The sequence below is a fragment of the Zeus faber genome (genome assembly GCF_960531495.2).
Source record: "Zeus faber genome assembly, chromosome: 10".
Taxonomy (NCBI): domain Eukaryota; kingdom Metazoa; phylum Chordata; class Actinopteri; order Zeiformes; family Zeidae; genus Zeus; species Zeus faber.
Genome location: NC_137199.1, coordinates 23394250 through 23415019, shown reverse-complemented (window position 1 = coordinate 23415019; position 20770 = coordinate 23394250). Strand labels below are relative to the sequence as shown.

The 20770-nt window shown below is 47.4% G+C and overlaps 2 protein-coding genes across 2 annotated transcripts; both read left to right on the top strand.

The window, feature by feature from the left end:
- The first annotated feature begins 820 nt into the window (after window positions 1-820).
- slc7a2 (solute carrier family 7 member 2) lies at window positions 821-17155 on the top strand. Its single transcript, XM_080007885.1, has 12 exons — window positions 821-1003; window positions 2091-2474; window positions 2567-2722; window positions 4290-4455; window positions 4700-4836; window positions 4993-5215; window positions 7287-7423; window positions 8728-8830; window positions 14152-14363; window positions 14456-14622; window positions 15168-15276; window positions 15370-17155. Exons 2-12 carry the CDS (start codon window positions 2105-2107, stop codon window positions 15576-15578), a joined length of 1989 nt encoding a protein of 662 aa, XP_079864011.1. The 5' UTR covers window positions 821-1003; window positions 2091-2104; the 3' UTR covers window positions 15579-17155.
- A 299-nt stretch (window positions 17156-17454) lies between these two features.
- pdgfrl (platelet-derived growth factor receptor-like) lies at window positions 17455-20562 on the top strand. Its single transcript, XM_080007610.1, has 6 exons — window positions 17455-17703; window positions 18590-18869; window positions 18975-19126; window positions 19383-19676; window positions 19843-19979; window positions 20197-20562. The coding sequence occupies exons 1-6, from the start codon at window positions 17649-17651 to the stop codon at window positions 20383-20385; spliced, it is 1107 nt and encodes a 368-aa protein (XP_079863736.1). The 5' UTR covers window positions 17455-17648; the 3' UTR covers window positions 20386-20562.
- The last annotated feature ends 208 nt before the right edge of the window (window positions 20563-20770 follow it).

Genomic DNA, 20770 nt, shown 5'->3' with positions numbered 1-20770 from the left:
GTCACAAATACAACCAAAATAAATAAATAAATAAATAAATAAATAAATAAATAAGCCGTTTGGAAGCTTAACCACAAAGCTGCTCGGGAGATGGCGCAGGTTTTTTGGGTTTTTTTTTTAAGTCTTTTGGGTTTTTTTTGGGGGGGTGTTGTGCCACAGGGTGCCTCATATTGATTTTGTGATGTCCATGACTCCAATAGCACAGGGAACATTGAGCAATAGTTATCGTCCATTAAGAGGACTCGACTCCAGCACCGGCTCGTCCACCCTTCATTGACCAATCAGCGGGCATGCTTTTAGCAGCACTCCTCCGGGCTGCGCTGGGTAAACACAAGTGTCTGTCTCAATGTTTGTTAATGTCAGTTGCCTAACCATTTATCAGCGGCCAGTAAGTAGCCCAGCAGCTGGGATTTATGTGGCCCGCGTCCGCGCCCGAAATCAAAAATGAATGCCCGAAAGGGCGCCCAGAATGCCTCCTATTTTCTTCATTCCTGCTCCTTCCTGGGTGGCTTGGGACAGGGGCTTACAGTGTAATATTAGCTCCCCCGAGGCCGCGACGATAAACCCGAAATGCCCCGACCCTCCTGCACCCCACCCCCGCCACCGCCCCCAACCCGACCCCCCCCCCCCCGTCAGGGGAATGTCAGTCATTAGCCGGGGCAGGACTTGTGGTGGTGTCCAGGGACACGGCTTGGGGCAGAACCTATGAAGAGAAGCTGGGGCCAGAGGGGAGGGGGTAACAGAAGTATTATAGATGCCGGCGAAGACGACCGGGAGCTGAGCACGGCCGCAAACGTTTGAGAGAGAGAGAGAGAGAGAGAGAGAGTTCACCGGGGGCTCAGACAGACCCTGGCTTTGGTGCGCTCCCGTCGCCGACCTGCCGCGGGCCCCGGCAACACGTCGAGGTCATTTGGAAGAGGAGCGTTGGGTTTTTGGAAAACCTTTTTTTTTTGGAAAGCGTCAGAACTTGGAATTCACCGTACTGTTGCGCCCTGAGAGGAAGGTGAGTACCTCTGTCGCAAAACCTGGAAATGTTTTGGTCCGTGTGAAAAGACAAAGGTGTGCGTGAGGTGCTGAAGTTGTGCGTTGCTCACGATAACATAAGGGCTGAAGTGGAATGTGATTATTTTCAGCCACTTCTCAACCTTCACCATTTAACCGTTACGACTGTTTTCATATCTGATGTTCCTCTGTCAAATACGATTTGAAGATAGATGAAAATGTCCGAAAATGTCCACAATTCTCTGCACCGTTCATCCAGTAGAGCCTGAACATATTCCTGTCGGGACCGCAGCGCAGCCCGGATTGTCATGTTAATGACTCATTCATTCGTGTATATGATTTAAAAAACTTTTTTTTTTTTTTTTTTGGCTTGAAAATTAACACTTTGAAATGAGATCAATGCACAACTTAACGGTCGTCAGAGTTGATCTATCACAAATATTGTAATAGGTATTTGGGAAAACTTCAAGGATTGTAAACTTTTCATTGGGCGCGCAGAGATAATCCGCTTTTCTTTTATTCGTATGAATGGAATTTGATTTTTCAAAAGATGAAAAAAAAAAAAAGGCGACACCCCGGCAGTCATGCTGATGCAAAGAGACAGTTTAAGACTGAAGAGTGTTTGAAGTTTCTCATTTGTATTGTTCTGTACACTGAATACACTGCGGTTTGTGAATACAGTTATTGTAATGTACCCCCATTATATTATATGGGTACATCCAATGCCCCCTTTTATGAATGCAGCCCTTTCAGTGCTTAGATATGCATCATAACCCCGGACAAAGGCTCAGAACATACAGTCCGTGTGACGACCATGTGGCAAAGTACTGCACTGAGCTTCCACACACGTGTATATCACCCCACCCAACATTCAGAGGTGAAGCCCAAACAAACTGCGCCCATAGACCTATATTTTCTCAAGTCATGTTCCTGTTGATAACTGTGAAAGCGCGTATGCAAATATTGATAGCCGGGATTCGTATTTTACCCAAGATAAGCAGACAAAAGGGAATTTCTCTGTAGTATGTTTTGGCCACTTGCTGGTGCATTTCTTTACCGATTTTCATCCACATCTCCTCTCTTTTTAGTGGTCGGTGTCAACATGCTGGCACGGGTTCTGTCGTTCGGCCGCGCCCTGGTGCGGAGGAAGGTGGTGGACATGAACAGTCTGGAGGACTCCAAGCTGTGCCGCTGCCTGGGCACGGTGGACCTCATCGCCCTGGGCGTGGGGAGCACCCTGGGCGCCGGCGTCTACGTCCTGGCGGGCGAGGTGGCCAAGGGCAACTCGGGCCCCAGCATCGTCATTTCCTTCCTCATCGCCGCCCTGGCGTCCGTCATGGCCGGCCTGTGCTACGCCGAGTTCGGTGCCCGCGTCCCCAAGACCGGCTCCGCCTACCTGTACAGTTATGTGACGGTGGGGGAGGTCTGGGCCTTCATCACCGGCTGGAACCTCATCCTCTCGTACGTCATTGGTGAGTTGGCGGGAGCGCGAGTCCACGTGATCGTTTCCGTGTTCTGTGCTGCAGAAATGAACGCCGTCGCCGATTTCCTTTATCTTTCCCAGGCACATCCTCGGTGGCCAGAGCTTGGAGCGGTACGTTCGACGAGCTGATCGGCGGACACATCGAGAGGTTCTGCAAAACCTACTTCAGCATGAACTCCCCTGGCTTGGCTCAGTACCCGGACTTCTTCGCCGTTTGTCTCATTCTGCTGCTCTCCGGTGAGGAGGCCATTTGCCTGAGTTGTGTAAGCGGCGCAAGCCAGTTGTGGCTTAATCCAATAAAAGATGGCGGAACAAGAAGATAATTAAGGGCAGGGGAGGTTGGAGAACGGGGCCCAGGCTCCTACAGTGCAGTAACACAGTCCCACACGGAAGCGGCTAGTACATTCTTTCACCGAGCGGCTCAACTTGAACAGTGCTAGGGGTCCAGAACCTTCCCCGGGGGCTCTTTCGAAAGTGGATTCAGAGGAGAGCATTCTTCGTTTTCGTTTACCGAAAAATGAAGTTCCCTGGCAGGTCCAAGGCCTTTAACTGTCAATATCCTGGAGGCAATCTTCAGCTTACAGCTGTAGAGTGGTTCCCTGTTGCTTCAAATCCAGACACTAATTTATTATGGGGGTCACACATTGCACACAGACAGGGGGGTGATGTCAACAAGATTTTTCTCAGAAACATTTAAAAAAGACTGGAAACTGTCATGTGGCCCATTTATAAATGTTTATTACCAAAGCAATGACTAAATGAGACTGATATGACCAGATTTGTTTTTGGGTCCCATAAAGAAATACACCTCATAGAATATTTTAAATTTCATTATTTAATGATGCCACATACAACATTTTTTTCCTGTAGATTGCCGAGGTATGTATTAATACCTGCAGAGTAAACAAACAATAGAATATGAATGCAATGTAAAAAAAAAAATGCTCCGGCAAAACAAATAAGTTCTTGGTTTTAATATCTAGTAGAAAGTCATTTTTTCCAATTACATTAGTAAAGGATTTGATTGCTAGATATTGCAAACCACAAAAGCTATCCTCGTTATAAGCTTCACATTAATGCATAACACCTTTGAAGATCCTGTAGTGGAAGTTCCACCGTGTTGTCAGTGAGTTGACCCTTGCAAAAGGGAACAAACTGCAGACCCTCATTAAGTTATGGAGAACGTACTTTATTTTGCAAAATAGGAGATTAAAACCGTGATACACTCTGTAACAGCCTTTCAGTCGTCCCTCTGCACTTGTCCAGAGGGAGTTCTTACACACTTATATACTTATGGAAATAGTTGGGCTACACCCCTCGTTTCATGATGTTTCCTCCATGCAATAATGCAGCATGTGTGTTCATTCAAAATAAGCAATGATAGTCTGGGCGCGTTCATATCTGGGAGTAGAAAGGAGTGTTCAGGATGTCTAAAACTCACGCACCTGGCTGTACTTTAGCAACCGAAAGTACTGGTTTGTGGGAACGCCATATTGTCTTATCTCTCCACACGAACTGGAGAAGGGAAGGGAGTGTGGTGCGGCCTTCGCGAGCCGGAGAACAACAATGTACAGACATAACTCCAAGGGTAGCGTGACCCTCCTACAGTAGTTATGTGAGCATAGGTTATATGGGGGGGGGAAAAAGGCATCAATGAATGCATTATTCTGTCAGTCAATCAATTTTCTATCAATACAGTATGACATTACTACAATTACGAGCTCCCCCGAAATATACCTCACATACCTGACTTAAAGGGCAACTTGTCTCCCAAATGGACAATAGTATGATTCCCCTCCTCCAGGCCTGCTGTCATTCGGGGTGAAGGAGTCCGCCTGGGTGAATAAGGTGTTCACCGCCGTCAACGTGCTGGTGCTGATGTTTGTCATCATCTCGGGCTTCGTCAAAGGAGACTCGCACAACTGGAAGATATCCGAGGAGTCTCTGGTTAATGTCACCATAGTCACAAGGTAGAACCGCACGGGGGGGTTTTCCTCTCTTCGTAAATAATAGTTTTTCGATATTTTAAAATAAGAGTCTAATGTCCCCTCCCCAAGTCAGGCAATCAGTGGGAAACATTAGTTACAGTGATGTGGGGCATAAATGGAATCGGGTTTATGACAATGGGGTTTTCATTTTTCATTTGATTTGTCCTGCTTCTTCTTTTTTTCTTTTAACTTTTAATTAACTCTGAACTATTGCGTGCGTTTCTAGGAATCTGTCCTTTTCAGCAAACGTGAGCAGTGACTACGGAGCGGGCGGATTCATGCCGTACGGTTTCGGCGGCACCCTCGCCGGAGCCGCCACCTGCTTCTACGCCTTCGTCGGATTCGACTGCATCGCAACGACAGGTGAACCGGGCGTGTCCTCCTCAGTTGACAGCTTCTCTGTCAGACGTTTTGGAGATAAAATAAAGCGGATCAACCGAATTAAGACGGAGGATCGGCTCTGTGGGTGTATGTGTGTGTGTGTGTGTGTGTGCGTGCGTGTGTGCGTGTGAGACACAGGGGAGGAGGTGAAGAACCCGCAGAAGGCCATTCCCATCGGCATCGTGGTGTCGCTGACCGTGTGCTTCCTGGCGTACTTCGGCGTTTCGGCCGCTCTCACCCTGATGATGCCGTACTACCTGCTGGACGAGAAGAGCCCCCTCCCCATGGCCTTCGAGTACGTGGGCTGGGGTCCGGCCAAATACGTGGTGGCTGTGGGCTCCCTGTGTGCGCTGTCCACCAGGTAACAGGCACCTTTCTGTCGTTATGTCCATTTAGTTTATATTTAAATACATTTTACATGATGACATTGATAAACATCAAATCAATTGGAGACAACCACATGGAAGTTATTGTTAAAGGACGTGCATGCAAAATAAACGGCTGATAATGGCGAATAACATGCAGTGATAATGAGTCAGACAATAAGTCTGTCTTAGTGTTGGATTGATGTTCAGTTGCTTGATGGGTGGTGGTGCTGGGAATAGTGCGCAAAGTCTCTTTGTTTGGCGAAAACTGTGTCTTCATGATGTATGTCAGGTAATGTGCTTACATCCAATGGCAAGTCTCCAAACAGTGTTTGTGCATGACGTTATTCCGTCTTTCTTTTCTGACTAGATTCTCTGTTTCGCTAAGTTGCCAAACAACATATGTGACCTACCGCAGCAAAACCCGCATCGTCGCACATAAGCCGCCAAATAAGTTGAAAAAACCTTTCTGGAAGGAAAATTCGATTTTTCCAGATTCGTGTTCCTCTGTGTTTTTTTGTTTTTTTTAATCTCTCAACGTATTTTCAAAGGCGTTTGATTTATAACTCGTAGAAAAATGTTAAACCGTGTAGTTAAATATTAAAAACACAGTTCACTTACCGAGATGCTGCACAGTGCGAACGCCGATCAATGGTTTCCTTTAAAGGGAGCGTCCAGGTGAAGATCATTCCTCCATATTCCATGTGATGTGAAGTCACCAATGTGAAAGTGTTTTGATAGAGTTCCACCTTTTAAATCTTACATTTTTTGTACACACACCTGGATTAATTGATGTGTAGGCGGCCTAACACACGAAGAAGGAAAGCTGACGTCACTTCCGTAAACAAGACGTGGAGCCTTCGGTAAAACTTTGAGGGTGATTATCTCAGAAGCAGTTTGCCGCACCCTCGTCATTAATAAGCCAGAGCTTTAAAAATATTTGCTTGATTCGCACAAGCGACACCTTCTTTTGAAGCTCTGATTCTCCACTTCCAAATGACGTGGAGAAAACAAAGAGTGAAACGGCACCAAAAGTACCTAAAAACTGCGGTGGGTCACGTATTGTTTTCATGGGACACATCGGTCACCACCCGACCCACTGATTTATATTCATGAGCACATTATCAAATTTCTCCCAAATATAAGAACTCAGTGCCGCCCTGCTGTCAATGCAGTCACACCTGGGTCTGTCTTTTGACCATAAGACAGTCGTATCCTTTGATACCGTGGTACTGCCACCTGTTATGTGTCAGGACAACCCATGGTTCTCCTTAACAAGGGCCACTTTGGAGGAATTTTGGAGTTTTGGAGAAAAAAACTAAAAAATGTATATGGAATGGCACCAAAAATACACCGGCTATGGGAATAGTAGTAACAGAAAAGAAACACGTTTCAATACTTTGATTTTACTGTGATACTGCTTGTCAGTGCATGCACATTCTCCTGTGTGTGTGTGTGTGTGTGTGTGTGTGTGTGTGTGTGTGTGTGTGTGTGTGTGTGTGTGTGTGTGTGTGTGTGTGTGTGTGTGTGTGTGTGTGTGTGTGGGTGCGTGCGTCTTGGGGCTCTTGACTAACGTGTTGGCCTTGCATGTCTCTGCTGTCTCATGCAGTCTGCTGGGCTCCATTTTTCCCATGCCTCGTGTAATCTATGCTATGGCAGAGGATGGGGTGCTTTTCAAAGCCTTAGCCACAATCAATCCTAAGACGAAGACCCCACTTATTGCCACTATGACCTCCGGTGTGGTAGCAGGTGAGAGCGAGGGAACGTCCGGTGAGATCTCTGTCCTTGTAACGCCGAGCAACCGTGAGAGACACGGTTCAAGATGCAGATGAATCCAACTCCTCCATCATGTACCCGCTAATGTATGTGAACTGCAGACACATTGGAATTTCTCGTTCTTAAGAATTTGTTTCGATAAGTCCTCCATTTGCACAGTTTATCAGAAGGAAGGAGTTTTGGTCCACGTGCATGCTTCCCAGTGGCTCTTTCACAGTTGTGCAGGTGTCCAATGTCATGTTTACCCCTCCAGATTGTCCTCTACTTAACCTCCCACCCTCTTCTTCCCAGCCTGCTGGGCTCCATGTTCCCTCTGCCGCGCATTCTCTTTGCCATGGCTCGCGATGGCATTCTGTTCAAATTTATGTCCAAAGTGAGTAAGCGCCAGTCGCCCGTGGCAGCCACCATGGCGGCAGGCGCCACCGCCGGTAAGATCCTAAGAGACAAGGACTGGATGTTGTGCCTGGTGTTGTAGGGCTGGATGGTGAACGTCTTTACACCTCTGATCAGGTGGCAGTGCTGGTGGACGGTGGTGTCGGTGACGGCTGCATGTCCAACACGGTGAAGGTGTTGTTCCTAAAGCGGGAGAAGTTTTTTTTCTCTGGGGTTTTTCTCATGCTTTAGGAACCCCCCCCCCCTCCGCTCCCCAACTCCGAGCATCGATGTTGTGAATGCCCTCAGTTTCCCTACGCTTTATCTTTCTTTGTTTTATCAGTTTTTAATCGATCTCATTATCCAGAGTTATCAACACTGCAAACCTCTGCTGTCACGTATTGTTATATAATGTTGTTTTATGATATGATATGCAATTAAATTAGTAAAAAATAGATGAAATTACATTAGATGAGACCAGACAATCTTCAGCTCGGTGTGGTAATTAGTAGTAGTCGTCATAATAGTAGTAACGCAGTCATACCGTAGTAATACAGTAGTAATACAGTAAAATGAGTTCACAGGAACTATTTAGTACTTAGTGACTGCAGTCAGGCACATGTGGCGTTAACATTTTGTACATTCCTAAAGGAGATTAACCGCCTCCATATCCAAGAAATTCCGAGTACGCATGGCTGGGGTTAGGTCCGTGTCCGGTGGGTCGGGGGTGGGGGTGAGGGTGGGGGTGGGGAAGCGAACTGCAGAGATCACGGTCTTCGACGCTTTGATGCAGGTGTTTCCCCCCCATGAGGGTGAGTCTCTCAAGGACAGGCTCTGCATGGGGGGGGCGGGGGACGGGTCTGCGTGGATGTGGATGTGGACGGTGGGGCCACGTGGTGCGTCGGCGTCTGAAGCCCAGGCTGCGCGTTTGAACCACGCCGCCTGCATTAGCGGCCCCTGCCGCGGTCAGGTGCCGGGGGACGAGGGAGAACCTGCGGCGCGTGGCGCAAAAACACGCGCCCGCCGATCGTAGTTTCGCCGATAAGAACAGACCCGGTGGCTCATTCTCGGGAGTTGTTTTTTTTTTTTTGTCGTTTGGTTCCTCTGTGACGCGCTGCATGCAACAGGCTTTTACTTTTTGTGGGTACAGCTACTACGTTCATTTGGCCTTTCAGTATCTGATTGCAAGGGTGTTCACGTTTTGTTATGTTGCTGTATGTGGTGTAATCAGTGGTCTAATTATTTATGTGGTATTTAGTTTTTTTATGTGGCATGCAACCCTACCATATCAATTATATTACTGGAGGTTTTTTGGGGGTTTTTTTTGTGCCAAAATGAGTATTTCTTCCCTGTGCCTCAGCCATCATGGCTTTCCTGTTTGACCTGAAAGCCCTGGTGGACATGATGTCGATTGGAACGCTGCTGGCCTACTCCCTGGTCGCGGCGTGCGTCCTCATTCTCAGGTTGGTGGATTCCACAGCCTTCCACACATTTCTTGAGCGCAAAAAAAAAGAAGATATTTAGAGAGGTCACACATTCGGGAACGGCCTCACAAGATTTGGCGTTAAGTTAGACCTTGCATTTGTTCTCTCTTTCTGTCTTTCCAAACCAACACCTATTTATCATGTCAATGGATTCGCGGCTCCCGAATCCACACCCTCTCCATTCAGTCCTTGTGCTGCTTCACATAATGATGCGCGCCCTGCTGCGATGCGGTCGCGGCCCGTCGTCATTGTGACTTGTAGACGGGTTGGTAAATCATCATGTCCTGATACAGAGGAAGAACGACAGCATTTTGAAATGAGAATTGACCCAGCTGAGGACCCAATACCTGACGACGAGTAAGTAACTTTTTTTTTTTACGTTGAAATGATTCCTGCGTCTTGTACACCCGTTCACTAACGCTAACGTTCGCGAGCAAGAGTACTAGGTGCATGAGTAGCTAGCCAAGCTAGCTAGAGAACGTTCATGGAATCCTGTTTTCCGTGACGATAACACTGTCAAGTTAGCTAACATTAGTTAGCTAAGATTTTTTCTTTGGCTTAGCAAGCTTAGCATTGCACAGCACGTCCAGGCGATAGCTGATGCAGCCTTTATGCAGCTCTGCTCTCCTCTCCACTGAGCCCACGCCTGCGTCTTACAAGCTTTTTGTTTCACTTATGGCTACAGTGACAAACACACCGCCGCTCCAAGTTTCCACACAACAGCCATGCAGTCTTCCTCAACGAAGACATGTTTCCAATGAATTTGCACTGTGTCTGCGTGTGTCCATAAGCTGGCGAGCTCTATGTAATATGTGGCATTCCCCTGCCTGGTGTGATGTATATAGTCTGTAGAGATACAGTATGTCTGATGTAAATATCACATTTCCTTACACTTTTTTTTTGGCTGTTTTTACAGTATGAGCACCTCTACAAGCTGCCACAGAAAATCATCTTGCACCTACACCAGCTAGCAGGCCAAGACCGCATGCTCCTACTCCTCTAAATATATATTTTGTTCATGAATTCAAATTTTCATTTGACTTGAACATGATTGTTGGTTCTAGAGTTGACCTTCATCACCTGAAAGCATTTTTTTTTTTTTGAGTTTTTGTAAATAGTTTGTGTGATGTTTTCAATAAATCTTTCAGAACAAAAAACATTTCTTACATTTCTTGCATTGCCCCACTCCCACTAGCCTGCAGCCTCATGCACATGGCCCAGCCTGCTACAGATTGACACCTCTAGTGGCCCTCAGTAGGGGGCCATGAATTTTTAGGTCATGCGCTGATGGCTCATTTCACACCTTGGGTCAACTGAAATAAAATTGTGAGCAGTTGTGATAAAACCTTGTTTTTACTTTTACTTATTTAGACATCAGATATGTTCAACTATTTTGACTTCATTATATACCCAAGACCGTGATGAACAACTTTTATATTGACAAAACAGTTCATCAATATATTCTAGTGTGTGCTATGACAACATTTCTGGCGGCAACACAAAATACAAAAACATACTCTTTATATCTTTATATCGTGTGTTTTAGATCTATCTAAAAGCTGCATAACGATACTGACCAAACTATTGATGCAAACTATTGAGCCTTAATATCCACCTGGCCAAAATGGGATGCGTGCAGATGGTGCAAATGTCACAGCGCACAGGAGCAACTCCTGGTGAGACGCAGGGGGAGCCAGGCCCACACCCTCCGCAAGAAAACTCACTTCCTAGATGAGAGCCGAGTGGCATCGGAGGCGGAGGAAGGAGAGGGCCAGGAAGCGGACTGCCTTTCTAACTAACCCTTCTGGGTTTACTAAACAGCTCACCTCCTCCAAATCTGAGATTGACAACTACCTCAGAAACACCTTGGGTGATGCAACCAGGGAGCAAGATCTGGGCCAAAGCAAGTCCTTGATTAATCCTCCCGCACCAACCCTGAACTTCGAGGAAAAGGAGCCCACCTTGAAGGAGATACAGGAGGTGGTCAAAAAGGCACGAGCTAGCCCAGCCCCAGGACCGAGTGGGGTACCCTATAAGGTGTACAATAACTGCCCAAGGCTACTCCACAGGCTCTGGAGAATCCTGAAGGTGATCTGGAGGAGGGGCAGGGTTGCTCATCAGTGGAGGTGTGCGGAAGGGGTGTGGATTCTGAAGGAGGAGAAGTCAGAGAACCATCTACCAGTTCAGAACCATCTCGCTGCTCAGTGTTGAAGGGAAGATATTTTTCAGCATTGTGTCAAGCAACTGACAGACTTCCTCCTAGAGAATTCATACAACCACACCTCGGTCCAGAAAGGCGGGATCCCAAAGGTACCGGGATGTCTGGAGTACACAGGCGTGGTTACCCAGCTGATCCGGGAAGCCCGGGAGAACAAGGGGGACCTGGTGGTGCTGTGGTTGGACCTCACAACGCCTATGGCTGGTTCAGGCTGGTTGAGGTGGCCCTTAACTGCCACCACGTCCCAGGCAAGTTCAGAGATCTCATACTGGACTACTACAACAGCTTCAGTTTGAGGGTCTCCTCCGGCACTACAACATCGGAGTGGATCAAGCTCGAATAGGGGATCATCACTGGATGTATAATTTCAGTAATCCTCTTTGCGCTCGCCAGGAACATGGTGGTGAAGTCGGCTGAGCTTGAGTGCAGAGGACCACTCACCAAGTCCGGTGTCCGACAACCTCCCATCAGGGCTTTCATGGATGACCTTACCGTGACAACTACATCTGTCCCAGGGGGCGGGTGGATCCTGAAGGGTCTGGAGGAAATGATCACTTGGGCTCGCATGAGCTTCATGCTAGTAAAATCCAGATCCCTGGTGCTAAAGAAGGGCAAGAGCGTCGACAAGTACCACTTCAGTGTTGGCAGCATCCTGATACCATCGATCAGCGAGAAACCAGTGAAGAGCCTGGGAAAAGTGTTTAACAGCATCATCCCTGCGACCAATCAAGAACTGGAAGCAGGGTTCAGGCCTTCCAGGCAAGTTCAAAGCCTGGATACCAGCATGGCATTCTTCCACGGATCCTCTGGCCCCTCTTGGTCTATGAAGTCCCAATCTCCATCGTTGAGGGATTCAAGAGGAGAGTCAGTCGATTTTTAAGGAAGTGGTTGGGTCTTCCTCGAAGCCTGAGCAACATCGCCCTGTACGGGAAGAACAGCATGCTGAAGCTCCCCATCAGCAGCCTGAATGAAGAGTTCAGGGTGACCTGTACAAGGGGGTCCTGCAATACCTGGAGTTGAGCAACCCAAAGGTCTCCAAGCCCAGAATCCAGGTCAGAACAGGTCAGAAGTGAAAGGCAGTAGAGGCCGTCAAGGTTGCTGAGTCTCGCCTGAGACACAGTGCACTGGTGGTCACGGTGACAGGTGGAAGGGCTGGCTTTGGTAGTAGCTTAAAACCATGCTACGATAAGGTGAATGGGAAGGATAGGAGAGCTATGAACCAAAAGTAGGTACAAGCATCAGTCGAGGAGGAGTGTGCCAACCTGGAGGGTTGGAATGTGCCAGTAGGGAGCCTGGACAAAATGGGAGCAAGTGACGGAGCGAAATGTGACATGGGCCGAGCTCTGGAAAGTGGAGCCCCACCGCATCAAGTTCTTGATCCAGGCTGTGTATGACGTTCTACCGCACCCACCCAACCTTCACATCCGGGGGAAAGTTGAGTCACCAGCATGCCCTCAGTGCCAGAGGAGAGGGACCCTGGAGCACATTCTCAGCTGCTGCTCGAAAGCCCTGGGTGAGGGGCTCTACCGTTGGTGTCATGACCAAGTCCTTAAGGTCATCGGCGACACCATCTGCAGTGGAATTAACCACTGCAAGCGCATCCGCCCAGTGAAGAAAACCATCGGTTTCATCAGAGCCGGTCAGAGGCCAACAGCAGCTTCAAGGACCTCCTTCTCTGGCCTGCTCTCACCTGCACAGGACTGGGATCTGAAGGGTGACCTGGGGAAGCAACTCAAGTTACCGGTAACTGTTGCCATCACAACATTGAGGCCAGACATGGTGCTGTTCTCAGATGCCTCAAAGCAGGTCATCCTGTTGGAGCTCACTGTCCCTTGGGAAGACCGCATCGAGGAAGCCAATGAGAGGAAGAGAGGCAAATATGCCGAGTTGGTGGAGCAGTGTCGTGCCAATGGGTAGAGCGAGGTGTGAGCCCATCAAAAATGTGAGCAGAGGGTTTGCTAACCAGTCCCTCTGTAGCTCCTATAACATGGTGGGCGACACAGGAGTGAGGAAGCGAAGGGCCATAAAGATGGTCACAGAGGCAGCTGAAATTGACTCAAGTTGGCTGTTGATCAGGAGAGGAGAGGCGTGGGTGAGGTAGTGCCACCTGGACACAAGGTGGCACTTAATCAATCCCGGCTGGGTCGCCTGGGCGAGGGTGTCTGCTGCAAGACCCGAGACACCTAATGAACCCAGGACACAACACTGATGATGTGTCTAGGTGTATCGCAAGATGTGTCTCTCAAGATTGATGGCATATCAATGTAGCTGTGATTTTCCTTGATATGGATATATCAATCACTTTGGAGTAATAGTGTGTTAAGTTGATTATATTTGGATAAATATCAGACCACACCAAAAATACAACGCTCCTCCGAATTTAGCTTGGACTTTAGAGGGTTTTTTAACAAAATACTATGCAAATCATCATATAGCCCTGGGGTTAAATGCAGCCTATGTTGCTGCATTGCACTCATGATGAATTAGCTTTGAATGCTCCTGTTGTGCAAGGTTCGAGTGGCCTCCTGGCTGTGTGTTTATTTAATTCCTGAAACTGCCATATCTACATTTCTGTCCTATCGCACGAGGCGCCTCATCACCACAGAACCAGTCTAGTTACATGAGTTATTTTTTGAATAACTTATGTACCGAGACCAACCCTGGTGCATGAATACTCCAGTGTACTCCAAACCTTACTTGTTTTGCAAATAAAGTGATTATGCAGGAAAAACAAAGTGTGTCATAATTACAACATCAGGGAAGTGGCTTTGAGGTCAACTTACCTTGGATATATACAGCATGTTAGTGTGCAGGAGGGTTTATTATTAATAGGCAAGCAACAACATTTTTAAAAATAAATGGTGAGCAAGTATTTAGCAATAATAACACCTCATTTTGCACATGTTGGGGTTATTCTCAGAAATTCAAAAACTCTGTTCATGACCAATGGGCGTTCTGCTACTTTAGTTTAGAAAAATAAACTGGATTTGTCTAACCCAACATCCACCGTGCACAACTGAACCCCTGGTTTTAACTCATTCAAAAATCATAAACGACGGCCTGTGACATTGGGCTTTTCCAGGTACCAGCCGGACGGAGCCCTCGAGAGGCCTCCGTGTAACGGAGAGAGAGAGCACCTTTCCTCCGAGGAAGGCGAGTGTGAATTAACCGAGTCCGAGTCCCACCTCAACATGCTGAAAGGCGGAGGCTCCGCCCTCCAGTCCGTCGTCCATCCTCCGCCCGCACCATCCGAGCATTCCTCTTCTGTGGTCAACATGGCCGTCTGTGTGCTAGGTAGGAAGAGTAACCGCAGAAACAGTATAAATACTGCGCCATTTAAGGAGGGCATGCCGAGTTTGTCATTTTTGTGTGTTCTCCACCCGCAGTGTTGGTGGTGTGTATCGTCAGCTATCTCACCACCTACCACGGCTACTCCATCCTCCGCCTGGAGGCTTGGATCCTGGCCGCGCTCGCCGTGTCCCTCCTCATCTTCGGCAGCTGCGTCTTCATGATCTGCAGGCAGCCTCAGACCAGCAAGAAGGTTTCATTCATGGTGCGTACGTTCAAGTCATGACGTCATACGTAATGATTGAAGTTCCCTTAAAGTGCAAATCCACAAGATCCCTTACACCACAGTACCGCAGAATTCCATTCAAAACGTCGACATTTTTTTCATCACAACACCCGGGTTTACCCTCGCCTTCGTTCCAAGATGGTCACTTTCTTTTTCTCTAGAGGGTGCCTTCTTCTGATCGGTCACATTTTTTTTCTTGGTGTCTTGAAGGTGTGCGGATATTTTTTTTTCATCCATGTCGACAGGTTTACTGACCACAACTAAATATGGGTATATAATACTCCATCTTTGCATTCTTGCCGGGAAAGGCGGACCCCGCCACCAACAATGGAAACAGCACATAGAGGAGCACATGCATAACAGAAATACATTGAATGACTGTTTCTTAAAAAGTGGCAGCTACAGAAAAATCAAATAGGATTTTTTTATTTTTATTAAACGGAATAATGTTACGAGTTACCACTTTAATCATACTAATCACTGGGAAATGCCTTGTGTGGTGGTCTCTCTGCTGGTTTCTCCAGGTTCCCTTTCTGCCGTACCTGCCGATCCTGAGTATCTTTGTCAACATTTATCTCATGGTGCAGCTGAGCGGAGATACTTGGATTCGTTTCTCTGTGTGGATGGCCGTGGGTCAGTTCCCCAAAACTATTATTCCGCGTAGCGTCAGCACAAGGACTGATCGAAGCATTTGTCTCACATCCCGTACCCCTCTCTATGTCGCAGGATTTCTGATTTACTTTGGCTACGGCATGTGGCACAGCGCCGAGCGCCAGCGCCAGCTTCAGGCCCCCGCCGGCCGGACCAGCAGCGCCTCCGCCTCCGCCCAGGAGAAACGCCCGGCGGCAAAGGAGAAGCAGGAGCAAGGCGGCCCGGACGCCGGCGTCGGGGACCAGAAGCGGTTCATCTGCCCGGAGAAGACCAGCCGGTGTTAAAAGACCCGACCCGGTCGATCCGGTCACGGACTTTATCCGTGAGGCCCCCTGGAGACGCTGCAGCTACGCCGCCTCGACGTGCGCGACTGCTTCCCACCCGTGGCTCATTCTCACACCGTTCATTCTCCAGGGGCAGCGTCAGTATTATCTATTAGCGGACACGACAGGGACCCGCCGCCTCCGGAACTCTGCCGCTCCCCGGTCGGACCAGCGTGCGGCGCATGTTTGCGCAGGGTACGGAGGCAGAGCAAACGGATTGAAAGAAGACAGGTAACACACTGGAGAGCGACGGCCATTTTTTTCCTTTTTCTTCTTAGAATCAGATCGGTCCAACGAGACTGTGAGCAGACTTTGTAATCTCACTGTAGTATTTAGCTTTTTCCCGTATCTTTGTGTCCGGCTGTGCTGTACAGGCTGGGTTAAGCACACGACCTCTGCTACCCTTTGGAGGACGGGCACACATCCTTGAACTGTGCCGATTTTCATTTTGTGTTTGTCCGTGGGGAAAAATCAAAAACAAAAACAAAAAACACAAGAATGTCAAACCTGGCCTTAATGGCAAATTGTTAATCGGCAATAAAAATAAACCATATTTCTGTTATGAGCGTTTGTTTGCTCTTGAAAATTATATTGAAAATGCACACAGGCATTAATTGAAGCCCTGCACCCAGATTATTTTGTATGTTCTTAAATGGCAAGGCAATCATAAACTGTATAGTGAGCCAACCTATTGTAGGTAAAAGGGTAGATTAGATGACACAATGGTATACTATGGTATAGTAGTATTTTACACTAGTATCTGCTTGACTGACATCGCTGTAGTTCATTTCAGTAGTGCAACAACTGAACACTTTCCTTTTGTATATCTTTTGTTTAAATGTGTAATATTTGTTTAAGCTGTCACTATTCTTAAAAGCAAATATGAATTGCTTCATTACTTAAGCATACTGCTTAATCTTTGTACTCTGTCAGAGTGTTAGATGCTGTTGTAGTTCTGTTTGTGTTTAGTTTTGGATATAATTTTAATTCTGCAACAGTTTGTCGACTTATTTTGAAAATGTCCTGATAAGCCACAGCTGTTTTACAGCGTGGCTATGTTTTTAAAGCATATGGAGTCATGAAAATGAAACTTTCTCAGACTATATCTACTGGTTTAAAATCCTTTTTTTTTTTTTTTTTTGCCTGGTCTGCAACTGTAGAGTTTATTAATAACCAGTGTTTCAGATTCAAAGTTTACAACCCTGCGGGGGCTTTAAGGGCCATTTGTATGTTTCTGTTGCTGTCAAAAGCTTTATTTTACAAAATGCTTAAACATACTGTATATTTTTCCATTTATTTTTACCTGTAATGTACTGATAAAAAAAAAAAGAATCACCCTGAAACCTCTGAGAAAACCTTAAACTAATGAAGATGATTTTAATGTACATTTTGGTTTTGAGCATATGGAAGAGAGGTCAAAAGTAAAAATAGTCTCACCAGGACCAACATTGCTATTCTCTAACTAACTTTGCCGCCTCTTTTGAAACTGTCGTTTTCCCAGCATGTCAGCCACCGTGATGGAGTATCAGTTTTTACTAACTACACTAATAAATGTATTTTTCAGTAACACTGTGTTTGTCATTGATGGCTCCTAAAATAACAGCTAAAGGTGGACTTCTTTTTGGCTTTGAATTCCCCTCTTGGTGCTTTGAGGAGCGCGGGATCAAGCGCTTTAGGATCAGCGTGTGTAAGTCCAGCAGAGGGCTCCAGAGAACGTGGTGTTTCTGCTCCTCTGACTCCTGGAGAGAAAAGGGTTTAGCAGAGGTGGGAACTGGAGTTACTCCCCCCCACCCCACCCCACCCCACCCCTCACACCCCCACCCCCCCTTCCCTCCGTGTCTCGAGGAGGATGGAGTTGGGGATCTGACGAGGGGGGGAGCTGGATCCTGCAGAGTTCGGGCGAAGCACCAGGGTCACATCTCCTTTCCCTCTCGAGCAGCTTTCCAGGTGTCTCTGGCCTCAGTGGCCCCAGGAGGAGCCCCTGGGGGACGCCTTTTGCCTCTCAGCACCGACCCGTCCCGTCCGCACGGCATGAAGCTCGGGCTCGTCCTTTGGCTGGCGCTGGTCTGGGTGGAGCTCCGGAATGGTAAATAACAAATTCCTGTTCCTCGTTGATTTCCTAGTGGCTCTTCTCTTTGAGTTTTGTTGATATTTTTTTCTTTGAGCGGTTGACTGTATTGTATTGAAAAAAGAGCTGATGGAAATAGTATTACTTGATCTGGCTTTTTGCTTTTGAGTGCATGTGCCAAAATCTGTGCAGGGAGAAAGCCGAGCACTCCGTGCAGACCCGGATCTGTGTTTTCATCTACATAATGGAAAAGAAAACACACTTTTTTAAGAATCCTAACAAATCGCATTTTGGAGGTGGCGGTTTGTGTTTTTTTGGAGAATACCAGCAAGGTTGAGAATTGTAGAGATATGTTTGTGTCTTTCTGCAGCTGCTTCTGATTGATTCCACACGTGTTTCTAATTAACTGACTTCTCATTGTTGACCTTTCCCTGGAACGCGCGATAATTCTGCAGAACAATAAAAGACCAAAACCTCAAACACTCTAGAGTATTTGTCCTGACCTGCCAATTTTTGTATTGGAAACATGGCTTCTCGATCTGCAGAAAATATACACACACAATAGTTTTTTCCAGCAAAATTCGGAATAAGGACATTCTGAGAGAGAGAGAGAGAGAGAGAGAGGGAGGGAGCGAGAGAGAGAGAGAGATGGGCCGAGGTCAGGACATTCTGTACCAGTCAAAAGCCCATCCTGGTTTCCTGTTCTACTGTTGATGCAGCTGCGGAAAAGTATTCATTGGCTCTCCACACGGACACCGAAACATAACCCAGCACCGATCCAAGCACACGTTCTCTTGAAGTTAAAGTTCAATAAACTGACCAAAAAGCTGATGATAGTATATTTACAGAAGGTGCACTATAATTATTACTGTTATCCATCCCCTCCTCTCACAACTCGTCTCAGGAGCTGGCCAGCAAGCCAAGCGCAGGAAAGACGTCGGGGAGAACCGCATCAAGCCGGGGGGGAAAAGGGTAAAGGGGCGCCACCCGAAACTGAAGGAGAGAGATAGCGGAGGGCGAGGCCAGTCCCTGCTGACTCAGGTCCTGGACAAGGGACGCTTCCTGAGGCTGGGGGAGACCACCACCCTCCCCCAGGGAAGGAGCATCGAGCTGCGGTGCAAAGGCAGCAAGATCGACTGGTCCTACCCCTCCTACCTGAACACCTACAACGACTCCCGCCTCAGGTGTCAGGCGCAGCTCCGGTTGTCACCCATGTGCCGATTTGGGAAGTTGTGAGCGATTCTGACCGCAATGTGTGTGTTTGTCTCAAACCTCCTCCCCCAAAACAGCTGTAAGCAAAGTGATAAGTACAGCCAGCTGATCCTGACGTCGCCCTCTGCTGCCGACACTGGGGCTTACAGTTGCTGGGTGGTGCTGTGTGACGGGACAGACTGCACCCAGGACCTGGATCACATTTCCACCTCATACATCTACTTCACAGGTGACAGAGTGTCAACATGTCTAGTTGAGTTCTCGCATCCACAATGGCTAACAGTAGTTTGCAGGAAGTGGCTGGGCTTCTTTAGAGGACTGATGGACAGAGCTCATTGAAGGATTTTTGTTTTCCTCCGCTGCAAACATGTAACCTGTGGACTAACTGCAGACAATTCCTTCCAAAACTCCACCAACCACCTCCTTTCATGATGGGTTCCATATTTAAACAAAACGCCTTTGGCTTCTTTCCATCCAATAACCAGATAAGGACAACCTTTTCGTCCCCTCCGCTATCCACTTTGAGATCGTCTACCTGCGTCCGGACAAGCCCGCTGTGGTGCCGTGCCGTGTGACCAGCCCGCTGGCCAAGGTGTCCCTGCACAAGGAGGTCCCCCCCGAGGAGGTGGCGGTGGACGGGACCCGGGTGACCTACGACCCCACGAAGGGATACGTTCTGCAGAACCCCGGCCCAGAGTTCCAGGGCGTCTTCTACTGCAAAGCCGTGACCAAGGGCACGCCTCAGATCTCCACTAAGTACCAGCTGCTCTATGTGGAGGGTAAACATCTAGGAATGTTTCATAATTGTACAGGATTGCTTTTTAGCAGTGAGGGAAGGGGGTAATGGTTTTTTTTCAATACGGATACTGAACAACACCAGAATGCAATTCTTCTGACATATTCGTCGAAAAAAAGGTCAATCATGTTGCCTTTTATATCGGACAGTTCCCAGCGGGCCACCATTCGTCAGCCTGGAGTCCTCTCATCGATCTGCGAGTGGAGGTGAGACGGTTAATTTGACCTGCACGGTCCTGGGAGAACCGGACATGGACGTCAACTTTTACTGGTCATACCCAGGGCAGGTAAAAAATAAAACTAATATTAAAATGAGTTATCATTGTGATAGGAACTAAGAGTTTCACAGCTTGATGCTCGTAATTCAAATAAGCTGTGACTAATATCTTTGGCTATGCAACAGCCATAATATGCAAGGCATCAAAAAGGTTTTTGCTCTATCAATAATAAAAACTGAGAAAAATGTTGGTGCGCACGTCCTTCTCTGATGGCATATTTCCACAGGGCCAACGTCCTGCTGACATCCAAGCCTCCTGGAGGCTGGTGAACAGAGGAATGGGCCACACGACGCGCATCTCCCAGAGCGTCATCACCATCGAGGACATGGAGACCATCGACTTCGGGAGGTACATGTGCAGAGCCAAGAACCAGCACGGAGAGACAACTGTGGCAACCAACGTAACTTCCGAATAGCTTCAGCATCACCGGCTGTATTATATCTGATGTAGGACTAGAGATCTTGTAGGAATCACATCAACATGTAATAATTGCACATCGGGTTATGTGCAGAAGTTACATTTCATCGAGAAACAGAAATGACAGGTTTATTGATTGTGTAAACAGAATAAAACTTTACTTCATACGCTCTTCCTTCCTGCTCCAAGTACAGTGTTAGCGTCATGGCGAAAGGAACACATTGGAATGCTGTAAATGTTTGATTTACGGCATTAAATGCTGTGTATAGATTCTTTATTTTCTTACTACTTATTTTAATCCCATTTTTAAGTTCAATTTTTTTCTATTTGTAATACTCTGCCCTGCACCGTTTCTGGAGTTTGCCTAAAAATATTCCACTACA

Excerpts from the sequence above, each read along its gene's own strand:
- slc7a2 (XM_080007885.1), top strand. The coding sequence starts at position 2,105 with ATGCTGGCACGGGTTCTGTCGTTCGGCCGCGCCCTGGTGCGGAGGAAG. Across the intron at positions 4,837-4,992 it reads CGACTGCATCGCAACGACAG|GGGAGGAGGTGAAGAACCCG; the intron begins GTGAACCGGGCG and ends TGTGAGACACAG. Across the intron at positions 14,364-14,455 it reads CATGGCCGTCTGTGTGCTAG|TGTTGGTGGTGTGTATCGTC; the intron begins GTAGGAAGAGTA and ends CTCCACCCGCAG.
- pdgfrl (XM_080007610.1), top strand. The coding sequence starts at position 17,649 with ATGAAGCTCGGGCTCGTCCTTTGGCTGGCGCTGGTCTGGGTGGAGCTC. Across the intron at positions 19,127-19,382 it reads CTCATACATCTACTTCACAG|ATAAGGACAACCTTTTCGTC; the intron begins GTGACAGAGTGT and ends TCCAATAACCAG. Across the intron at positions 19,980-20,196 it reads ACTGGTCATACCCAGGGCAG|GGCCAACGTCCTGCTGACAT; the intron begins GTAAAAAATAAA and ends ATATTTCCACAG.